General features: G+C 35.9%; 2 protein-coding genes across 10 annotated transcripts in view; one reads left to right on the top strand and one right to left on the bottom strand.

Moving 5' to 3' along the window:
* The window catches only part of LRRC39 (leucine rich repeat containing 39), a 30,888-nt gene extending 28,746 nt beyond the window's left edge, over positions 1-2,142 (top strand). For 3 of the 4 annotated variants that reach the window (XM_063816522.1, XM_063816524.1, XM_054668195.2), the window contains one exon: positions 1,895-2,142. In XM_063816522.1, coding sequence (XP_063672592.1) covers positions 1,895-1,950 — 56 coding nt within the window. In that variant the 3' untranslated portion in view covers positions 1,951-2,142. Of the gene's footprint in view, positions 1-1,368; positions 1,475-1,894 lie in introns of all 4 variants that reach the window. The other variant, XR_001707952.3, reaches the window with a different exon arrangement.
* Positions 499-17,848, bottom strand: TRMT13 (tRNA methyltransferase 13 homolog). Of its 6 annotated transcripts, none has more exons than XM_009426170.4 (11): positions 17,667-17,848; positions 14,050-14,096; positions 13,891-13,957; positions 11,266-11,328; positions 10,726-10,795; positions 10,463-10,527; positions 9,958-10,125; positions 7,768-7,840; positions 6,838-6,912; positions 2,663-3,095; positions 499-2,366 (listed from the first exon to the last, which is right to left on the bottom strand). In XM_009426170.4, exons 1-11 carry the CDS (start codon positions 17,811-17,813, stop codon positions 2,171-2,173), a joined length of 1,404 nt encoding a protein of 467 aa, XP_009424445.1. In that variant the 5' UTR covers positions 17,814-17,848; the 3' UTR covers positions 499-2,170. The 6 variants fall into 6 exon arrangements, with proteins under 6 accessions (XP_009424445.1, XP_001160498.1, XP_054524125.1 ...); XM_001160498.6 differs by having other exon boundaries at positions 10,463-10,569; XM_054668150.2 differs by lacking the exon at positions 2,663-3,095.
* Between the last annotated feature and the right edge of the window lie 88 nt (positions 17,849-17,936).

Consider the following 17,936-nt stretch of genomic DNA (forward strand, 5'->3'; position numbering starts at 1 on the left):
CACGCCCCACTAATTTCGTATTTTTAGTAGAGACAGGGTTTCACCATATTGGTCAGGCTGGTCTCGAACTCCTGACCTCAGGTGATTCACCTGCCTTGGCCTCCCAAAGTGCTGGGATTACAGGTGTAAGCCACCACGCCTGGCCCTTAGCAGTAAATTTGATGCACCTGTGGAACATGCAAGTTGTGGTAACTGTGTAGGTGAATCTGAAGTTCAAGAAGAGGTTTGTTGAATCTGAAAATTCTGCAGGACAAGAAATAGCTGTATGCATATCCCACATAGTCACTTTCTCATGATATGTGAAGACAAATTAACAGTTAGGAAAACAATAATCCTGACCTAAGGCTGGCATGTTGAAGGACAAACTTATCTTCCTTTAAGGTACTTGATACCATTGTCAGAAACATACCATTAAGCTAAATGGGCCACAGAACTGTTTCTGTATGATAATTCTTGGGTGTGTATGTATATTTTATCAAACATAAATGAGATTATGCCTGTTGTAGAATATTGTTTATTTCTGGGCATAAATTGTTGAGTGATGCAAAACAAATTTTATGACACAAATTAGTATTGCTTGACACAATAAAAAAAGGTTAATTATTTAATGATATATCTTCATTTAGGTTCCCTTGATTGGGGACATGGGTAACTAACTTAAACAAACTACTTTACTTGACATAAAACTTGTAACAAGGGAAAAAAGTTAACAACTTAAAGAGATAATAAAATCAAAGCCTATTATGTTATTAAAAATAGATTCACGAGTTACTACCACTACTATTACTAGTTAATATTTATTGAATTACTCTGTGCTTGGAACTGTTCTATGCATTTTACTTGTGTTATCTCATTTGATGTTCACAACAACCTTGTGAGGTAGGTATTATTGTTATCATCATCATCCCCATTTTAAAAGGAGGAAATTGAGGCACAAAGAGATTAGGTAGCATGCCCAAGGTCGCACAACTGAAGATGGTAGGTTTGGAATTTGAACCGAGACAATCTGACAAGATATATGAGACTAAAGTCAGGAATTTTAAATTGGTTAGGCTTCTTATTTACAAATCATGTAATCATAGAACTACAGGATAAAAATAGTTATTTCAGAATATCATAATATCTAAAATTAGTAATTCTGAACCTTTGTCTTGGCAAATGTACCATCAATTAAGACAATTTTTACAAATAAAGGCAGAAACAAAATAGGGATAAGATGCAGAAGAGAATAACAGTCCTACCATATATTTGGTTTAGTATTTTCTTGTGCATAGAAACCAGTCATGAGTTAAATAAGGCCTAAATTTGAGAAGGTTTTTGGTTTCATTATCTAATTTTTATTTTATTCCAAATTATTTTCCCAAACAGAAGAGAACATACTTGTTTGTGCCTACATATATAAAAAATGACCTGATAAAAGATATGAGATAGCTAATCAACTTCAGAAGTTATTTCAAATTTGTGAATTATGTTTGTAAGTATCTTTTTGGAAGTTCTAACTAGACAATTATCCAACAAAATAATTAAGTGAAATAATCTTTTTTCTTTGAAAACAGCTCTTCAGTTTTGTGTTTGTCATGGACAGATTCTGACAATATATACATGTATGGCTCTGGAAATTTGAAGGTGACTTCATTAATTAATTGTGTTTATTAATTGTGAATATCTCTGAATTGTCTGCATTTGAGAAAATCACAATTGTGCTTTCCAGATCTGTAGGGAAAAATGTCCACATATAAGTCAAATTCTCAGATTGGCCCTTGTTACAATCAATCACTACCTCTTGAACTTAAGAAATAAAAAATATTAAATAAAATCAAAGGAAGATAAATTTCCAAAATTAATACAAACAGAAATACGCTAATTATGTGTTGACATGTTATGTATGTTTCAGATCACCAAGTCAACGGTTCAACTACTTTACCAATCTCCATAAATACGGATGGATAATATAATTCAAGATGCCCTTCTAAAGAGGATTACTTTGGTGAATTCTCTAATGTTTGGATTTCTGAAGTAAAAAGAAAAGCTATTACCAAAGTTTAATGAGGCCACAGCATTTTTTAAAGTTCATATTATTTGCTATTTAAAGTATATATTTTTTGATATAAAAATATAATTAAAAAAATTTTTTTGGTGGAAGACAGATGATGCTCAAATTTCTTTTCCATTAAGCAGTTGTTTCTGGTGATGAAGAATTATTTGGTAAAGCAGTTAACAAAACATTTTCCAAAGACACCAGAGGGTCTGTATAGTACTGCAAAGCAGGACTGAATCCCTTCTGCTGCAAATACTGGATTCGACCTTGGTCAATCAGCAATTTACAAAGATGCCCTATTTTCTTCTTTTCTTCAACACTAAGAAGCCTAAATTGAATAAACACACACAAAACATTGTTAAAATTTTGCAAAAGTTTATAAAAAATTATTTTTGTCACTATTTATTGAGACTGTTAACTAACCCATAATGTACTAAGTACTTTGTCCCATGCTTCCAAGACACATTATATTTATGACCACAATAAAAGATGTGTATATTTTAGCTTATTCTAAAATTAGATTATAAAATAAATTTTCATGAATTGTTGATAATAGTCATCTAAAGTACAGTATAATATAATATTTCTCCTTTAGTATCATGCATTACAAAAGTAGTCTCTTACCCAGGCAAACAATCAGCGCCATCATCTGTGATTCTGTATCCTCCATCATCATGCTCTTCACTATCATCATTCTGATTATCTTGCCTCTTTGTGGTACTATCTGAGGTTTCCAAAGATGTTTTCCGCATCCCACAAGTTGCCCAACTACTCATTCGCTGGAAATAGTGGAATTCCACTGCTCCAAGGCCTAGAGCCCTGAAATATTCTTTGCCCACATAATGTCTCCAATCACACCTGTGGTGACAACAGAGTGCAATAACAATGCCAGCCACAGGGTTCCACTTCTCTGGGACATTTTTTTCATTTCCTTCCTTGGCCAAAGTGTAAATTTCTTTTTCTGTTTTATCATTCTTTATGCGTTTGGCTAAAGGTTCTTCATTCCTTTCCTCAAAACTGGCAGCATAGGTTTCAACCAAACATCGTAATGCAAGATCTGCAAACACAATTATGTGGCCCCCCCAAACCACATCATCTTTAAAAATAAATACTTTTTACATTTATTAAGCAGTACTGTTTTTAAAAACCCAACAATAAAAACAGCAAAAACCTACTCAGCTTTATATTTGTAATAATACTATCATGAATTATCAACTTCATTCAAATTTGCTCTTCTATCTTCTCAATTTCTTTAATGATTTATTCTGCATAAAGCCTACTTCCCAATAAAGCTATCTGAAGCTTAAGATCTACAATTTGAAGAACTTTTACCCAACTACCTGAATTGTCTCTCACTTTTCCTACCTTAGCTGAGGAAATGACTTGTATAGGAAAACTTTATTCACCTACACTTACATTCTAGTTTAAGAAAGGAAAAATGAAGGAAGGAAGGAAGGGAGGAAGGGTAGACAAATCTGTTTAGGTTGATGCTAGGTCAAGATGCTTGTCTTGAAGAGGCTCATAGCAAATAGTGATGAACTGAAGAGTTGAAAAGAGGGCGTCAGAACAGAATCTGGAAAGCAGGCCTCACTGAGTAGCCTTACTGTATTTATTCATTTATTTAACAAACATTTACTGAATTCCTTTCATGTGCAAAGCACTGAGGATACAATTATTAATATACACAAACTTAAGAGGCAGATGTACTCCACATTACAATGAAAATATTTTAGTATATTTTAAAACTAAATAAATGGATTTTTGATGACTATGGCTATTTCCCATCGAAAACTCCTACACTGTTGACAATACTGGAAAGACCCAAAATGTAGGACCCATATCTTCTTAATCATTAGATTGTCATGTTGTGTCTGTTCAATCAAAAACATATACATATTTTAAAATTTTATTACCCTAAGATATCACAAATGACTATTAAATGATCTGATATTTCACTAGTAAATTTAATTCAATATATGAATTTAAGTCAACAAACATTAGAAACCCATTATTTGCAGAAAGTGATAGCTAATCTATTATTTCATAAACTATTATTTTCTGACAAAATACATTTAGTCATTGTTTTATTCATATTTGACTTAAGTAAGTGATTTTCAGAAATGTGAATAACCAGATAAATTATTAAAAGAATTAAGTTATTTCAGGCCAGGCGCAGTAGCTCACGCTGGCTGAGGTGGGCAGATCATGAGGTCAGGAGATGGAGACCTTCCTGGCTAACACGGTGAAATCCCGTCTCTACTAAAAATACAAAAATTAGCCAGGCGTGGTGGCACGAGTCTGTAGTCCCAGCAATTCGGGAGGCTGAGGCAGGAGAATCGCTTGAAGCCGGGAGGCGGAGGTTGCAGTGAGCCGAGATTGCGCCACTGCACTCCAGTCTGGGCGACAGAGCGAGACTCCGTCTCGAAGAAAAAAAAAAAGAATTAAGTTATTTCAGAATTAGAAGGAGCTTTAGCAATTTATCTCAATTCATCTTTTATAAAGAACTTAAAAGACAAAGCCACATATGCAGAAAGGGACAAGGAAACACAGCAAATTGGTAGCCAAGATTATTCATTCATTCAAATATTCACTGTGTTCCTGTTATACAGCAAGCATTGTATTAAGTATATACCATATACTCAAAAAATTCAGAGCATGGTGGAAGAATTAGATATATAAACAGATAATTAAAATACCACAAGGTAAAAATATGCAGAGGGTATTATGATAACACCAAGGAGGCATATCTTATTTAAGGGAGCTCCCTGAGAGTGGTGACAACTGAGGTGAAGGATGAGTAAAAATTGACCAGTTGTTTTGTTTGGGTGAGTAGGTGAATGGGGGTGAAATTCCAGATATAGTAGAAATAGTACAGTCTATGGAAAAGCACACAGGGTTTTGATGTTGCTGAACAGCAAAGTAGGAGACAGGGAATGTAGAGAGAGGAAGGCTGAAGCCAGATTGAGACTAAAACGTTATGTCAAAGAGTTCGGACTATATCAGGAAGTACCGAAGAGTTTAAAGGGAAAGACACATTAGTTGTGTAGCAGATGGGTCTGAGATTGATTGAACGATTGAGATAGGGTCTTGCTCTGTCACCCAGGCTGCAGTGGTGCTATCCTAGTTGACTGCAGACTCAGACGCTTAGGCTCAAGTGATCCTCCCACCTCAGCCTCCTGAATAGCTGGGACTACATGCACAAGCTATCGTGCCCAACAAATTTCTGTAGAGATGGGGTCTTCCTATGTGCCCAAGCTAATCCTGAACTCCTAGCCTCAAGCAATCATCTCACCTCAGCTTCCAGTGTTGGGTTTCCAGGCATAAGCCACTGTGCCTGGCCTGAATATTAGTATTTTAAGGACAGAAGTGGAAGGAGACTGTGAAATAAACAGAAGAATGGCATAGATGTAGGGGAAGAACCAGGAAATAAGAGTATCGCAAAAGAGAAGAAAATGGAATTTCAAAAAGGGTAAGCAACTGCAGCAGAGACAAAAGGAGGATTCAGATACAGTGAATCAAGGGGAAAAAATTATGTGGAACATGAGAAATGGCCACTGTAGGTCAAAAGAGTGTACTCCCTCCTACCCCCAGGATGGAACTGGTTTACTTTAGAAGACTTTTATGAGGCTTAAATGAGATAAGGTATGCAAAAGTACAGTCATGCATTGCTTAACTATTGGTGTATGTTTTGGGAAATGCATTAGGCGATTTCATCATTGTGGGAACATCAGAGTGTACTACACAAACCTAGATGGTGTAGTGTAGCCTACTACACACCTAGGGTGTATGGCACAGCCTATTGCTCCTAAGCTACAAACCTGTACAGCATGTTACTGAATACTGTAGGCAACTGTAACACAATGGTATTTGTGTATCTAAATACAAAAAAGGTACAGTAAAAATATGGTATAATTTTATAGGACCACTGTCATATATGAGTCCATTGTTGACCAAATCATCGTTATGTTGTACATGACTATAGTCTTAAAAACTATGAAGGCCAACACAAATATATAGTACTCAATGCCATTTCCAGCCAATATGAATAATATCTATGGATGCTCCAAGTAATCCATATGGGTAGATGATGAAACTAGCAAAAGTTAGGAACATGATGTAACAATAATTAACATTTATTGAGCACTATTATGTGCCAGACACTTTACATGCAACCCAGTAAATTATTAATATATTAGTATCTCTGTTTTATAGATGAGGTAACCAAAGCTCAGAAAGGTTAAGTAATTTGACAAGGTTACACAACAAAGCTGAAAGCTAGACTATCTGATTCTAAAGCACATGCTGTTTCCACTTTACCATGCTAGATCTGATGGATCAAAGTGCTAAGACAAGACATCTTAGATTTTTTTTTTTTGTCTAACATTTATTTTTTTCTTTTTCCCCAGAATCCTGAAACACAATAGTCTTTTAGTAGAAGAGGTTTCTGAGTTCTTTCTAAGCAACTACTCTAAAAAATCAGTAGCTTCTAGGTGGAATCATACAGTTTCCATAAATGGTCTTATTTTCCTTTTCTGGTTGAAATTTAACCCAAAGAACTTTAAGGTCTAATGTGATGCAGTATTTACATACAAAACTCTTAATTCATCCTGCAAAATGGCCAAAATGAGCAGATAAATAGGAAAGCTATGCATCTAATAAAGCACAGGGCCAGTGCTCTATAAAGATTATTGAGTTGTAAACGTAAGATATCTATTCAAAAGAGACCACTGAAATGGTTGGGGCCAGGTTAGGCCAAAACTTAATGCATTAATGTAAACATTATCAGTATGTTTACGTACCTGTTGCCATACCACACAGATGCTTTCCAATTCCTACCACAGGTAGTTTTTCTTCTCTTAGCACAGGAATCTTGTCTGAAATGGAAATGAGAATTAACTGTCTAGTGAAATAAAGTACATATTAATGTGGCCTTCCAAAAGAACTAATTAGAGTCTCTGAATTTTAGCCTGAAAGAGACTCAAACAAAAATTATCACTTTATGGAACCCAACATATAACATAAGAACTTGTTTAGGGTTCATAACATCAGAAAGTTAATATATTCAGCTAAATAATTTTAAATACATTGATTTCTATACAAATGCTGGGTTGCTTTTCATGGCTGGATTAAAATTGGTGAATGGAAGAGGTTGCAAAGATATGTTTGCATTATTTTCTTTGGATAATCTGAAAAATAGAAAAGGTATAAAAAGGGCACTACAGAGGTTGATTGAGGAGTTTGTGTGTGTATGTGTCTGTGTGTGTTTTGTGTATGGAATATGAATCCCACAGTGATGACTTCTTTTGTACAATTTAAAATTCTAGGAAGTATCTTTTACACATTAGCTAGGCAGAGAAATATCTCATTTTCTTTCATGGTTTAGGTAAAGTCATGTTAACTGCAGGCAGAAGGCTAGTTTATAGTTTGAACAGACTCAAAATTAATTTAAACAGGACAAAGAAACAACATAAGTACATATTATAAAACTTTTAAACTCTTCCCTAATATAACACTTCATTTCCATTTGATACTGAAAATTTTTAAAATTCTCAACCTTAATTCAATTTACATCTATTTAAAAACATTATATAAAACATTCTATATTAACAATGGATTGATTTGACTGTTTTCCCTGAAGCACAGTTCTGCATGATTGGATTTCTAAGCAACCTCAGAGTTTAAAACAGTTATGATTTATTTGTAGACCAATGGAAAGTTACACAACTTACTCAAACACAAGTGTTGAATATCAATTTGAAGTCTTTCAAACACTGAATTTTTCTTTCTGTGTTTTCCATCCACCTGCACAAACAGAACATTATTGTAATAATCACTTCTTACATTTAAAAAAGCTTTATGAAAATAAAAAGATTTTTATTGGTTTTCAAAATTCAGAGCAACAGAACATATTTAAAAATTAAGATTGTACATTCTTTGATGAGAACTTCAAAATATCACACTTTTTAAAAAAGATTTGAAAATGTTTATCAATTATTACATAGACATTATTTCCTTTAACCCTAAAAATTCCCAATTCACTGACAAAGGAACTGAAGTTCACAGATCTTAAGTGATTTATCTAAGATTGTCTACTAGCTCCTTTATCTTTGTCACTCCTGGTGTACTATTTTTGGTTCCCTCCTCTTCTTGCTCTCCTGAAAGATCACAACCATTCTAATCTATACCTATGTGCCCACGACCTGCTGATCTACATTTGTGGCTCAGGCCTCTCCAATGGGCATCAGACACATACTCAATTGTGCACTAGAAAGCTCTACTTCACCAGCAAACTGGGCACATTCAGAACTGAACTCATTATTTCTGTCTCCAAAACCATCCTTCCTCTTGTGCCTCCTTCATTCCTTATCTCAGGAAAGAACACCACTTAGTCACCTAAGCCATAAAAATCCTACCCAGAATTACTCCTTATCTCTCATATTCAATTACTAACAAATCACCAACTCTTGTGGCTTCCAACATCTTAATATTTCTCATACTCTTGCCCTCCTCTCCATCCCAATGCAATAGCTTTAGCTCTGGCCTCTTTCTTACTTGGATTGTTGGACAAAAATTATCTTTATTATTAATCTCTCTAAGTATCAGACTCTTCTAATATAGTTTTAATGGTGCTGCTAGGATAAACTTTGAAAAATTTCCTTCTACTTTACCAACTCTTACATATTATTTCAATCTCATCTCAACTGTCACTTCTACAAAAACTTCTATGACCCACACTAGACTGAGGTTGGTGCTCTATCTTCATGCTCCCATAGGATTGGGTACTTACCACTATCAAAACACACTTAGCGTACTGAACACAAATATTTATATGTCTACTCCACTAGACGTAAGCTTCTTCAAAGCCAAGAACTAAATCTTTTTTCTATTGTATCCCCACCAGACAGCAGCATAGTCAAACTCCTTCCTTAGCATAAAATATGAGACCTTCTATAGGCTAGCCATCCTCTCCAGTCCCATCATTGCTGAACTCTACTTTGCACCATGTACTCCCATTAAACAGGAATGTTTCCATATTTTCCTGTTATTTCAGGTATTTGGTTACACTGTTCTTGCTTCCTAGAATGCTTCTCAAACTCTCTAACAAACACCAATTCACCTTTCAAGATTTAGTTCAAGCATCACCTTTTCTACATAGTCATTCTCCATCTCTTCCCTGCAATAGAACTTGTCACTCCCTTCTTTGAAACCATGCTGTACTCTGTGCAGACCTTTCTCGTATTTTAACACTTCACTACAATCATTTATGTATTTGCCTGGGTCTCTTTTCTAAATATAAGTAATAAAGTGGCTGGGCACAGTGGCTCACACTTGTAATTCCAGCACTTTGGAAGGGTAAGGTGGGAGGATGGCTTAAGCTCAGGAGTTCAACACCAGCCTGGGCGACAAAGTGAGACCCTGTCTCCACAAAAAATTTTTAAAAATTACCTGGGCATGGTGGCATGGGACTATAGTCCCAGCTACTCATGAGGCTGAAATGGGAGGATTATATGAGCCCAGGAGGTCAAGGCTGCAGTGAGCCACGATCCTGCCACTGTACTTCAGCCTGGGTGGGGCCTGGCAGTATGCTCAAAAATTGTTTAATGAATGAAGGGCAAGTGGCAAAGATAGGAGTAGAGCCCAAGACTTTTAACTCCTAGCTTGAGCTTGGCTCTTTCTATATATTTTCCTGTCTCTGCAAATAATTTTAAGAATTCAGATCAATGGACTATCAAAACTTAGATTAAAAAATTCACCTTCAGTTTGAGTTATCAATACAATTAGAACTAATAAAAAGCTACAACAAACAGATAAAGAAAATTCCTTTCCTTTCTTTTAAGAAATGTTTCTATCACTTTTTTCCTGAATACAAAAAATGAAAACAAGTTTGGTTACTAACACAGAGCAATGGTTTCACTTACCTTGAATCTTGTGGTCACCTTTTCCACTAGGATGAAGTGAACTTTTTCAGCATCTTTTAAGGCAATATCAACCCAATGAGATAATTTTCCCTTTCCCGCTCCAAACTCAACAAAGCATCTTCTTGGACCAAGTAACTTTAAATTTTCAATGTTACCTAAAATAGAAGCCTGCAAACTTCACAAGATTATTTTATAAACTAGAGTAAACACATTTGGTTCAAATGGGAAAACAGCAAGGTAATTTCTGCATAAGGCAGTATGTTTACATTGATAATTTGTATTTGACTTAAAATTTTTCTCTCTTGCCTTTAAATATTTAATATACGGTACTCAGAATCACATCCATGCCCTCAATTTTTTATATATGTTTCTATATATTTTTGAAATGGAAATATTTGGCACCCTCAAAGGTAAACAAAATAAAATCTTATTAATAATTACATTTAAAACAGTTTTAACAAATGAACAAAGGCCATGTTTAGTAGTTACTATAGCCTAAACATACCTGCTGTTTCAGGTGCTTGGTTGCAGAATCGCCATTTTTAGGGTCTTTAAGTGCATCGTGTAATGCTGGATGGGACATAATATGATCTTTAAGTGTAGAATTCAAGCCTGTGCCAAATATAAGCACAACAGCTTAAGCAGCCAAACATGTAATTGTAGGATTCTGAACAATAGTAGTAACATATTTTAAACCAGAATGGTATCAACTCATATACCACCTAATTACTCTAAAATAATTGAACTTGCAACTTTAGGCAGTCTTACCTTCACTTGCTTTTCTCAATTTCTTAATTAACTTTTCCAACTGCTCTTCAGATAGAGAAGAAATTGGAACCTATATACAAAAATAAAACTAAATAATGTAGCCAAAAATTGCTTTAAAGTAGCATAAGAGAGACCGAGTAGAGGTTTACCAATTGGGCAAATCCCATGACAGCTTAGGCTCTTCTCTCTATCAAGCCTTTTCCCTAAGCTGCCATCAGAATTGTCCAACTGCTAAATTTCTACTCCGTCTTTGCTGTGCTACTTTAATTTTCCTAACTTCCTCAAGGTCAAGAACAAGTCTAGGCTCAGAAGGGTTCAAGAATCAAAGGGGATTCAGGGCCATATTGTAGCTTCTTTTGTTATGGGGCATGAGCTGGTCTGGGTCTAGGAACTAACCATCACTAACAATATTAAGTCTACAGGAAAATGCATTCTAAATTAAAAACAGACTTGAGACAAAAATTAGAACATGCCTTATTCACATCATGAAGAGAGCTTATAAATATCTTTTAAAATTAAATATTAAGTCAATGTACTTACTAATTGTTCAGGTATTTCTGTTTCATCTCTTAAGCCTGCATTAATATCTTGAATATAGAAATCCTTAACAAAAACAAAACCATAAAAGAACTGTTAATAATGTGTAGCTCACAAAAATTAAACTAAAATACTGATTCTTCCCTTTATCCCCTGCTCTGTACCTGCCATCCTCCCTTCCTCCATTCATTTCTTCATGAAATCACTATTGAATATTTACTCTGGGCCCTAGTTTGCTTTAGGTATTGGGCACTCCACCACAGTAGATAACAAAAGTGACAAAAATATGTGTTCGTGGATCTTATATTCTAGTGAGGTGATTATCTGAATAAGCACTTACAGTTTAAAGAAATTCATTTGTAACACTTATTAAAAGTTCTACAGCCTAGACTGTTGACAGCATACACTGAGAACTGTAATAATTTTGTCTTATAGTGCTAAAGTAAAAACAGCAAAGTACTAACTACACAATGCTGCTTATCAGACATGCAGCATGACCAAAAACAGATAAGACAAAGATATTATAACAATAAGTCTGATTTCTTCTATTTTAAAATATTAATTAAAACTTGAAAATATAAATGTCCTGTCACACTATTTAAATTAATGTAATGAAGCCAGGCACAGTGGCTCAGGCCTGTAATCCTAGCACTTTGGGAGGCCAAGGCAGAAGGATCCCTTGAACCCAGGAATTTGAGACCAGCCTGGGCAATATAGGGAGACCCTGTTTCTAAAATAAACAAAGAAACAAACACACATAATGAAATCTTTCTAGTCTGGCTTCAGAAATACAGATTCTAGGTAAGGATCTGCATTACCATTGTCCAACAGAACTTTCTGCAATGATGGAAATGTTCTACATCTGCTCTGGCCAATATGGTAGCCACTGAAATATGACTAGTGTGACTGAGAAATTAGATTTTTAATTTTATTTAGTTTTAATTCAAATTTAAATAGTCATAAGTGGCTAGTGGCTGCCATACTGAACGGTGTGGATCTAGATGAATGAAAAAGTACTGTTTCTACAAATCCTGTTTCAAAAGTGAAAATAACTCTTGGGGACATTATGTTATGTGTAGTAAATGGACTTTTGTTACATGGAGGCAGAAAGGTAACATCCTGATTGTGTGTTGCTAGCTTTACCTATATGGACAGAATGTGTGTTGCTTGCAATGGAAACTGGTGATTGAGTGGAATGAGTGAAGACTGCAGGAATTACAATGTTTTACTGCAGGAATTACAATGTTTTACTGCAGGAATTACAATGTTTTACTGGATAACTGAAAAAAACTGTAATAGAAAACTAGCTGTTAAGTATTAGAATTTGATATACTCTTAGTTCAAAATGGTTGCCAAGAGTGCTCCAGGTAACTTATGTTGTAGATTAGATTTTTAAATGTGAAAACTATTTATACTGGAGAAATTTATAACCAACTAACTTTTATTTAGTATACAAAATTTTAAAAAATTGTTCACCAGTTTCCCAAAGTAAAGCAGAATAGTGATATGCCTTTACCTGGGTTCCAAGTGTCCTACTCTACATAGTGAACCAGATAAATACTGCTTTGCATTTCTTTCTTCGTCTCATCATTCCACCGCTTTTCTCCATTTCCTTGCCACTGTGTGTTGGTATGCAGTGAAACTCAACCAAGGGTTTCCATTTTTAATAAATTTATCTATTCTCTCAAACTTTTCTCTGAACACATATTGCACGTGCTTGCTTTAACTGAAACCGGGAACTTAGGTAAGGAAGATATTTGCAAACAAAGCCAATGTTCTCTCTTTCTATTAAAGGGGCTAAGTCCTAAGTAGGTGGTGGTGGTGAGGGTCATCATTTTTCTTCTACACCATCTTAATGTAAAAATACTTTCTAAACTTATGCCATCTGGCCCAGTGGTTCTCAACTGGGAGGCATTTGGAAATGAATGGGAGTATTTTGTTGTCAAAGTAACTGAGCGGTGCTATTGCAAGACATCCTCCCATAAGTCTCGATTTTCTATGAGTCTTAGAAGCAGAGGCACTGATTATCTTTTTTCCCAGACTACCTTTTCAAGGGAGCTTGTATACCAAGCACCCTTGGAAGACAGAAATGGTGTCACCTCCTGGATCACATGGCAGCCCTTATTGTACAGTGTAATAAATAAATGTCTACTTATGGAACAAAAGTCAGGCAGGTTTGCCTACTACCCAATTTAAAAATATTTGTATTTCCTGGCTGGATTTGGTGGCTCACGCCTATAATCCTAGCACTTTGGGAGGCTGAGGCAGGAGTATTGCTTGACACCAGCAGTTCGAGACCAGCCTGGGCAACACAGTGAGAACCCCGTCTCTATAAAAAAATAAAAAAATAAGCCAGGTGTGGTGTCGTTTGCCTATAGTCCCAGCTAGTCATGAGGCTGAGGTGAGAGGATTGCTTGAGTCCAGGAGTTCAAGGCTGCAGTGAGCTATGATCACGCCACTGCACTCCAGCCTGAGTGACAGAGTGAGACCCTATCTCTTTAAAAAAAAAAAATTATATTTCCTGAGCTTGGGTTCCTCAGCTATGAAACAAGTACATTCCATGTGCAGCATCTACCAAGGCATTACATACCACATTTCACCATTCAATTTTACTGATCAAACACTTACAGGTTTTGGTTTCTCTCTTGAGTTACATTTTTTCAAATGCTTTGCTAGTTGATCTTCATATACTGTGCTAAATTTAAAGAGAAAATTATTTCAAATGAGATTTGTGCCAATTACTGTTTCCAGCACAAAAAAAAAAACCCGTATCTGATCCACACTTACTGTTTTGGATCTAAAGGACACAGGATTCTTTTCCGAGCATCTTCTTCCTAATAAATTAAGAGATACATTTATTTAAATAAAATATCAAGTTTATTGCTTACAGATACCAGATATAACTTCAGTGTCTCTGTAATCTCAAAACAAGGTAAGGAAACCTTACAAGGACATAATGAAAAGTTGGCAAAATCAGGTCCCAAGGGTTTAACAAAAACTCTCCAGTGTACTGGCTTAAATACATATGAACAAATACTGCTTTGGACAAACAAGGGTCTATAGCTTCAAACAGGGTATAGAGAAGGCCTACATATGGTGTCTGAAATCTAAGATAGCATCAACTATTACATGTATGACTATTTTATGCACAACCAAGAAAGAAAAAAATGCTGCCTATTTCATGTTAATTGACAAATAGTTGTATATATTTATCACATATTAGGTTGGTACAAAAGTAATTGTGATTTTTATGGCAATAAAAATAATATACACTATTATTTATGTATGGTTTTAATACAACATAATGTTTTCAAATATGTATACATTGTGGAATGGCTAAATCAAGCTAATTAACATGTATTGCCTCACATACTAATCATTTTTTGGAAAATGCTGCCCATTGACATATGGATTTTAAGATGTATCCTGATTTTAGAATGTTAAAATGTAAAAATAAAGTTTCTTAGAAACAATGGAACATGGCATTTTAACCATTTGGATGTGCCATATTTTACTGGCTTTGCAACTTTTTACTATCAGTTACATCCTACTCATTCCTAAGTTACATCACTTAATGACTGGGAATACATTCTGAGAAATATATCTTTAGGTGATTTTGTCATTGGGAGAACATCGTACAGTATAGTAACACAAACCTAGATAGTATAGCCTACTGTACATCTGGCCTATATAGTATAGCCTATTGCTACTAGGCTGTAAACCTGTACAGCATGTTACCATACTAAATACTGTAGGCAAATGTAACACAATGTAAGTATTTGTGTATCTAAACATATCTAAACATAGAAAAGGTACAGTAAAAATACAGTATTATAACCTTATGGGACCACCATCATATATGTGGTCTGTTGTTGACTGAAATGTCATTATGTGGCACATGACTATATGAACTGGGAAAAAAGAAAGGAAAATTGATAATGTTGGCAATTCTACCCAATATTCCACATGAATCTGTATAAATAGGGGTCATATAACAGTTAAGAACACAGGCCAGCCAGACTGCCTAGGTATGATACCCAGCTCTATCTACCAGCTACGATCCCTATGACCTTAGTTAGGTAGGCTTACTGCCTCATCTGAAAGATGAGAACAAAAATATGTCTTACCTTCTAAGGTTTGAACAAATTAAGTGAGCTAATAGTTAACAAAACAAAACTGCCTAGCACAGTGCTATACATAGAGTAAGTGGTGACTAAGTGTCTGCTATTATTATTCTTTTAAAAATTTATTTCTGTTCGAATGTGCCTCTCAGCATGTCCATGAAGCTATTCACACTGAATTTCATGGGAAAGCTAAGAAATTTTTTTTTTTTGGAAAATACTATATATTCAATAGAAGAAAAAGAAAATACTGTATATAATTTCTTCCTTATTGCTGACTTTAAATCCTAACCTCCATGTAAAAGACTATTCTAACCCCCAGAGCCTAACTGTAGCATAGGAAAAAAAAAAGCACATTTAAAATTTATTAGTTGAATTTAGAAACAGGAATTCTCAATCTTGGCACTATTGACGTTTTGGGCAGGTAATTCTTTTGAGGGGGTGAGTGCAGGGGGCTGTCCTGTGATTTGTAGGAGGTTTAGCAGCATTTCTGGTCTCTATCCATTAGATGTCAGTGATACTCCTCAGTTTGACAACCAAAATGTCTTCATTTTGCCAAGTGTCCACTGGAGGCAAAATCAGTCCCAGTCGAGAACCACTAGGTAAAAATGAGTGGTGTCATCACAGCTATATATGACACTTAGAAAAAAAGATGGAAACACAACATCCAGTTACATCATAAATTACAGATTCAGGAGGATAGCCACAATTTAAAACGAGATAGTAGTCATGAAAAGTGTTTCCACTTGATGTTTTGCGGTCTCTCTTCAAGTGTCTAATGACAACATGTCGTTCCTCTATAGGAATACTAATCAGCTTGTAAGGATTTATTCATATTCTACTATCATCACTATTTGTATTCACCTTCCCTATATCTGGATAAGGTGGAGTCTAAATCCTTCTCCTATCATAACTCTCATTCTTCAACAAGGGATGTTTGCCAGTCCCCTCAAAACCAGTCAATAGACTATGGGCATAATTCAGAGTTCCCACAACAAATCACGTCTCCCATATTCCAAAACAAGAATGTCCTTGTTTCAGTATGCTTCACTTTTGGTAAATGCCAGTCAAAACAAAATAGGAAGTAGACTACAACTATGATGGAGAATGGCAGATGAAGGGGGTCAGGGGACTGATCTGCACTGGATATTGTCTAGAAGAATAAATTCCTTAAGAAATAAAATAATGCAAATAATACTGAACATTCAGAAGCATGAAATCTGATGCTGATCGCTTTGGTTTATTCTTTATAGTTCTGTGGAACTATAAGGACATGCTCTCTTCCTATGAGCATTTTGCTCCTCTGGTTTTTATTTTCCCATCTCATATATATCCTAAAGTAATATACATATATACAAATATAAAGTGTTTGATAGTACATTTATATGCATAATTATCAAACAAAATTGTATGCCTTGTTCTCAATTGTAAAAGGTCAATTCGTATATATTTTAAAATCTTTCCTTCCCATTCCAGCAAAGTTGCATTCCTAAAAACTGTAAGTCGAAAAAATTTTTTTTTTCTTTTTTGAGATTCAGTCTGGCTGTCACCCAGGCTGGAATGCAGTGGTGTGATCTTGGATTATTGCCACCTCCACCTCCTGGGTTCAAGCGATTCTCCTGCCTCAGCCTCCCGAGTAGCTGGGGTTACAGGCTCGCACCACCACGATTTTCTTATTTTTAGTAGCTCGCGCCACGGCTGATTTTCTTATTTTTAGTAGAGAGAGGGTTTCATCATGTTGGCCAGGCTGGTCTCGAGCTCCTGACCTCAAGTGATCCGCCCGCCTCGGCCTCCCAAAGTGCTGGGATTACAGGCGTGAGCCACCGCGCCGGGCCTCAAGTCTAAATTTTTAAAAGAAAGTTTCTTCCAACCGCATTCACGAGAAGTGCTTCTCTTTCATGAAATAACAATTAGAACACAACTAGTGAAACCTTTGGGACTTCAATCACTACTTTTTCTAAACTACCACTTTCCAGCAGGAAGACGGAGCGGTAGCTTGGGGTAAAAATTAAAACCTAGCATTACCATGAGTTAAGATCGAGATAAATAGATCAAGATAAATGGGTCACTGCTGGCGCTTTACTTAGAAAAATAAAAAATTTCTCATCACTAGAACTCATAATCGCTCCGCAAGGAGGGCAAAACTGGGTTTATTAAAGTGAAAGCTGGAGAATCCAGGAGACACAAGCAGAAAGCTGTCAAAGAGGGGAGGGGCCGGGTTCCAGCACCGACAGGACCAGGATACTTATTTCCGACTCTTGAGAGAGTAGGGCGATACCACACCTCCGCGGCTCCAGCGTGTTCACCACAAAATCTTTTCCCTGCGGCCACCACCATCCTGCAGAACCGTTTCTTCTTTTCCACATAGTAACCGCATCTACCCTCAGCTGGAAAACCAGGCGCGTGCGGCGACGTCGCGGAGGTCGCCATAATTCTAGGGCTCGCTTCCGGTGTCCAGCATCCGGCAACCGGAAGAAAAGTTAGAAGCTTCCTTCGGGTCTCCTTCCCTTAACAAACATGGCTGCCTCAGCGCCCGCGCCACACAGGTTAATA

The sequence above is a fragment of the Pan troglodytes genome, chromosome 1 (genome assembly GCF_028858775.2).
Source record: "Pan troglodytes isolate AG18354 chromosome 1, NHGRI_mPanTro3-v2.0_pri, whole genome shotgun sequence".
NCBI classification, from domain to species: Eukaryota; Metazoa; Chordata; class Mammalia; order Primates; family Hominidae; genus Pan; species Pan troglodytes.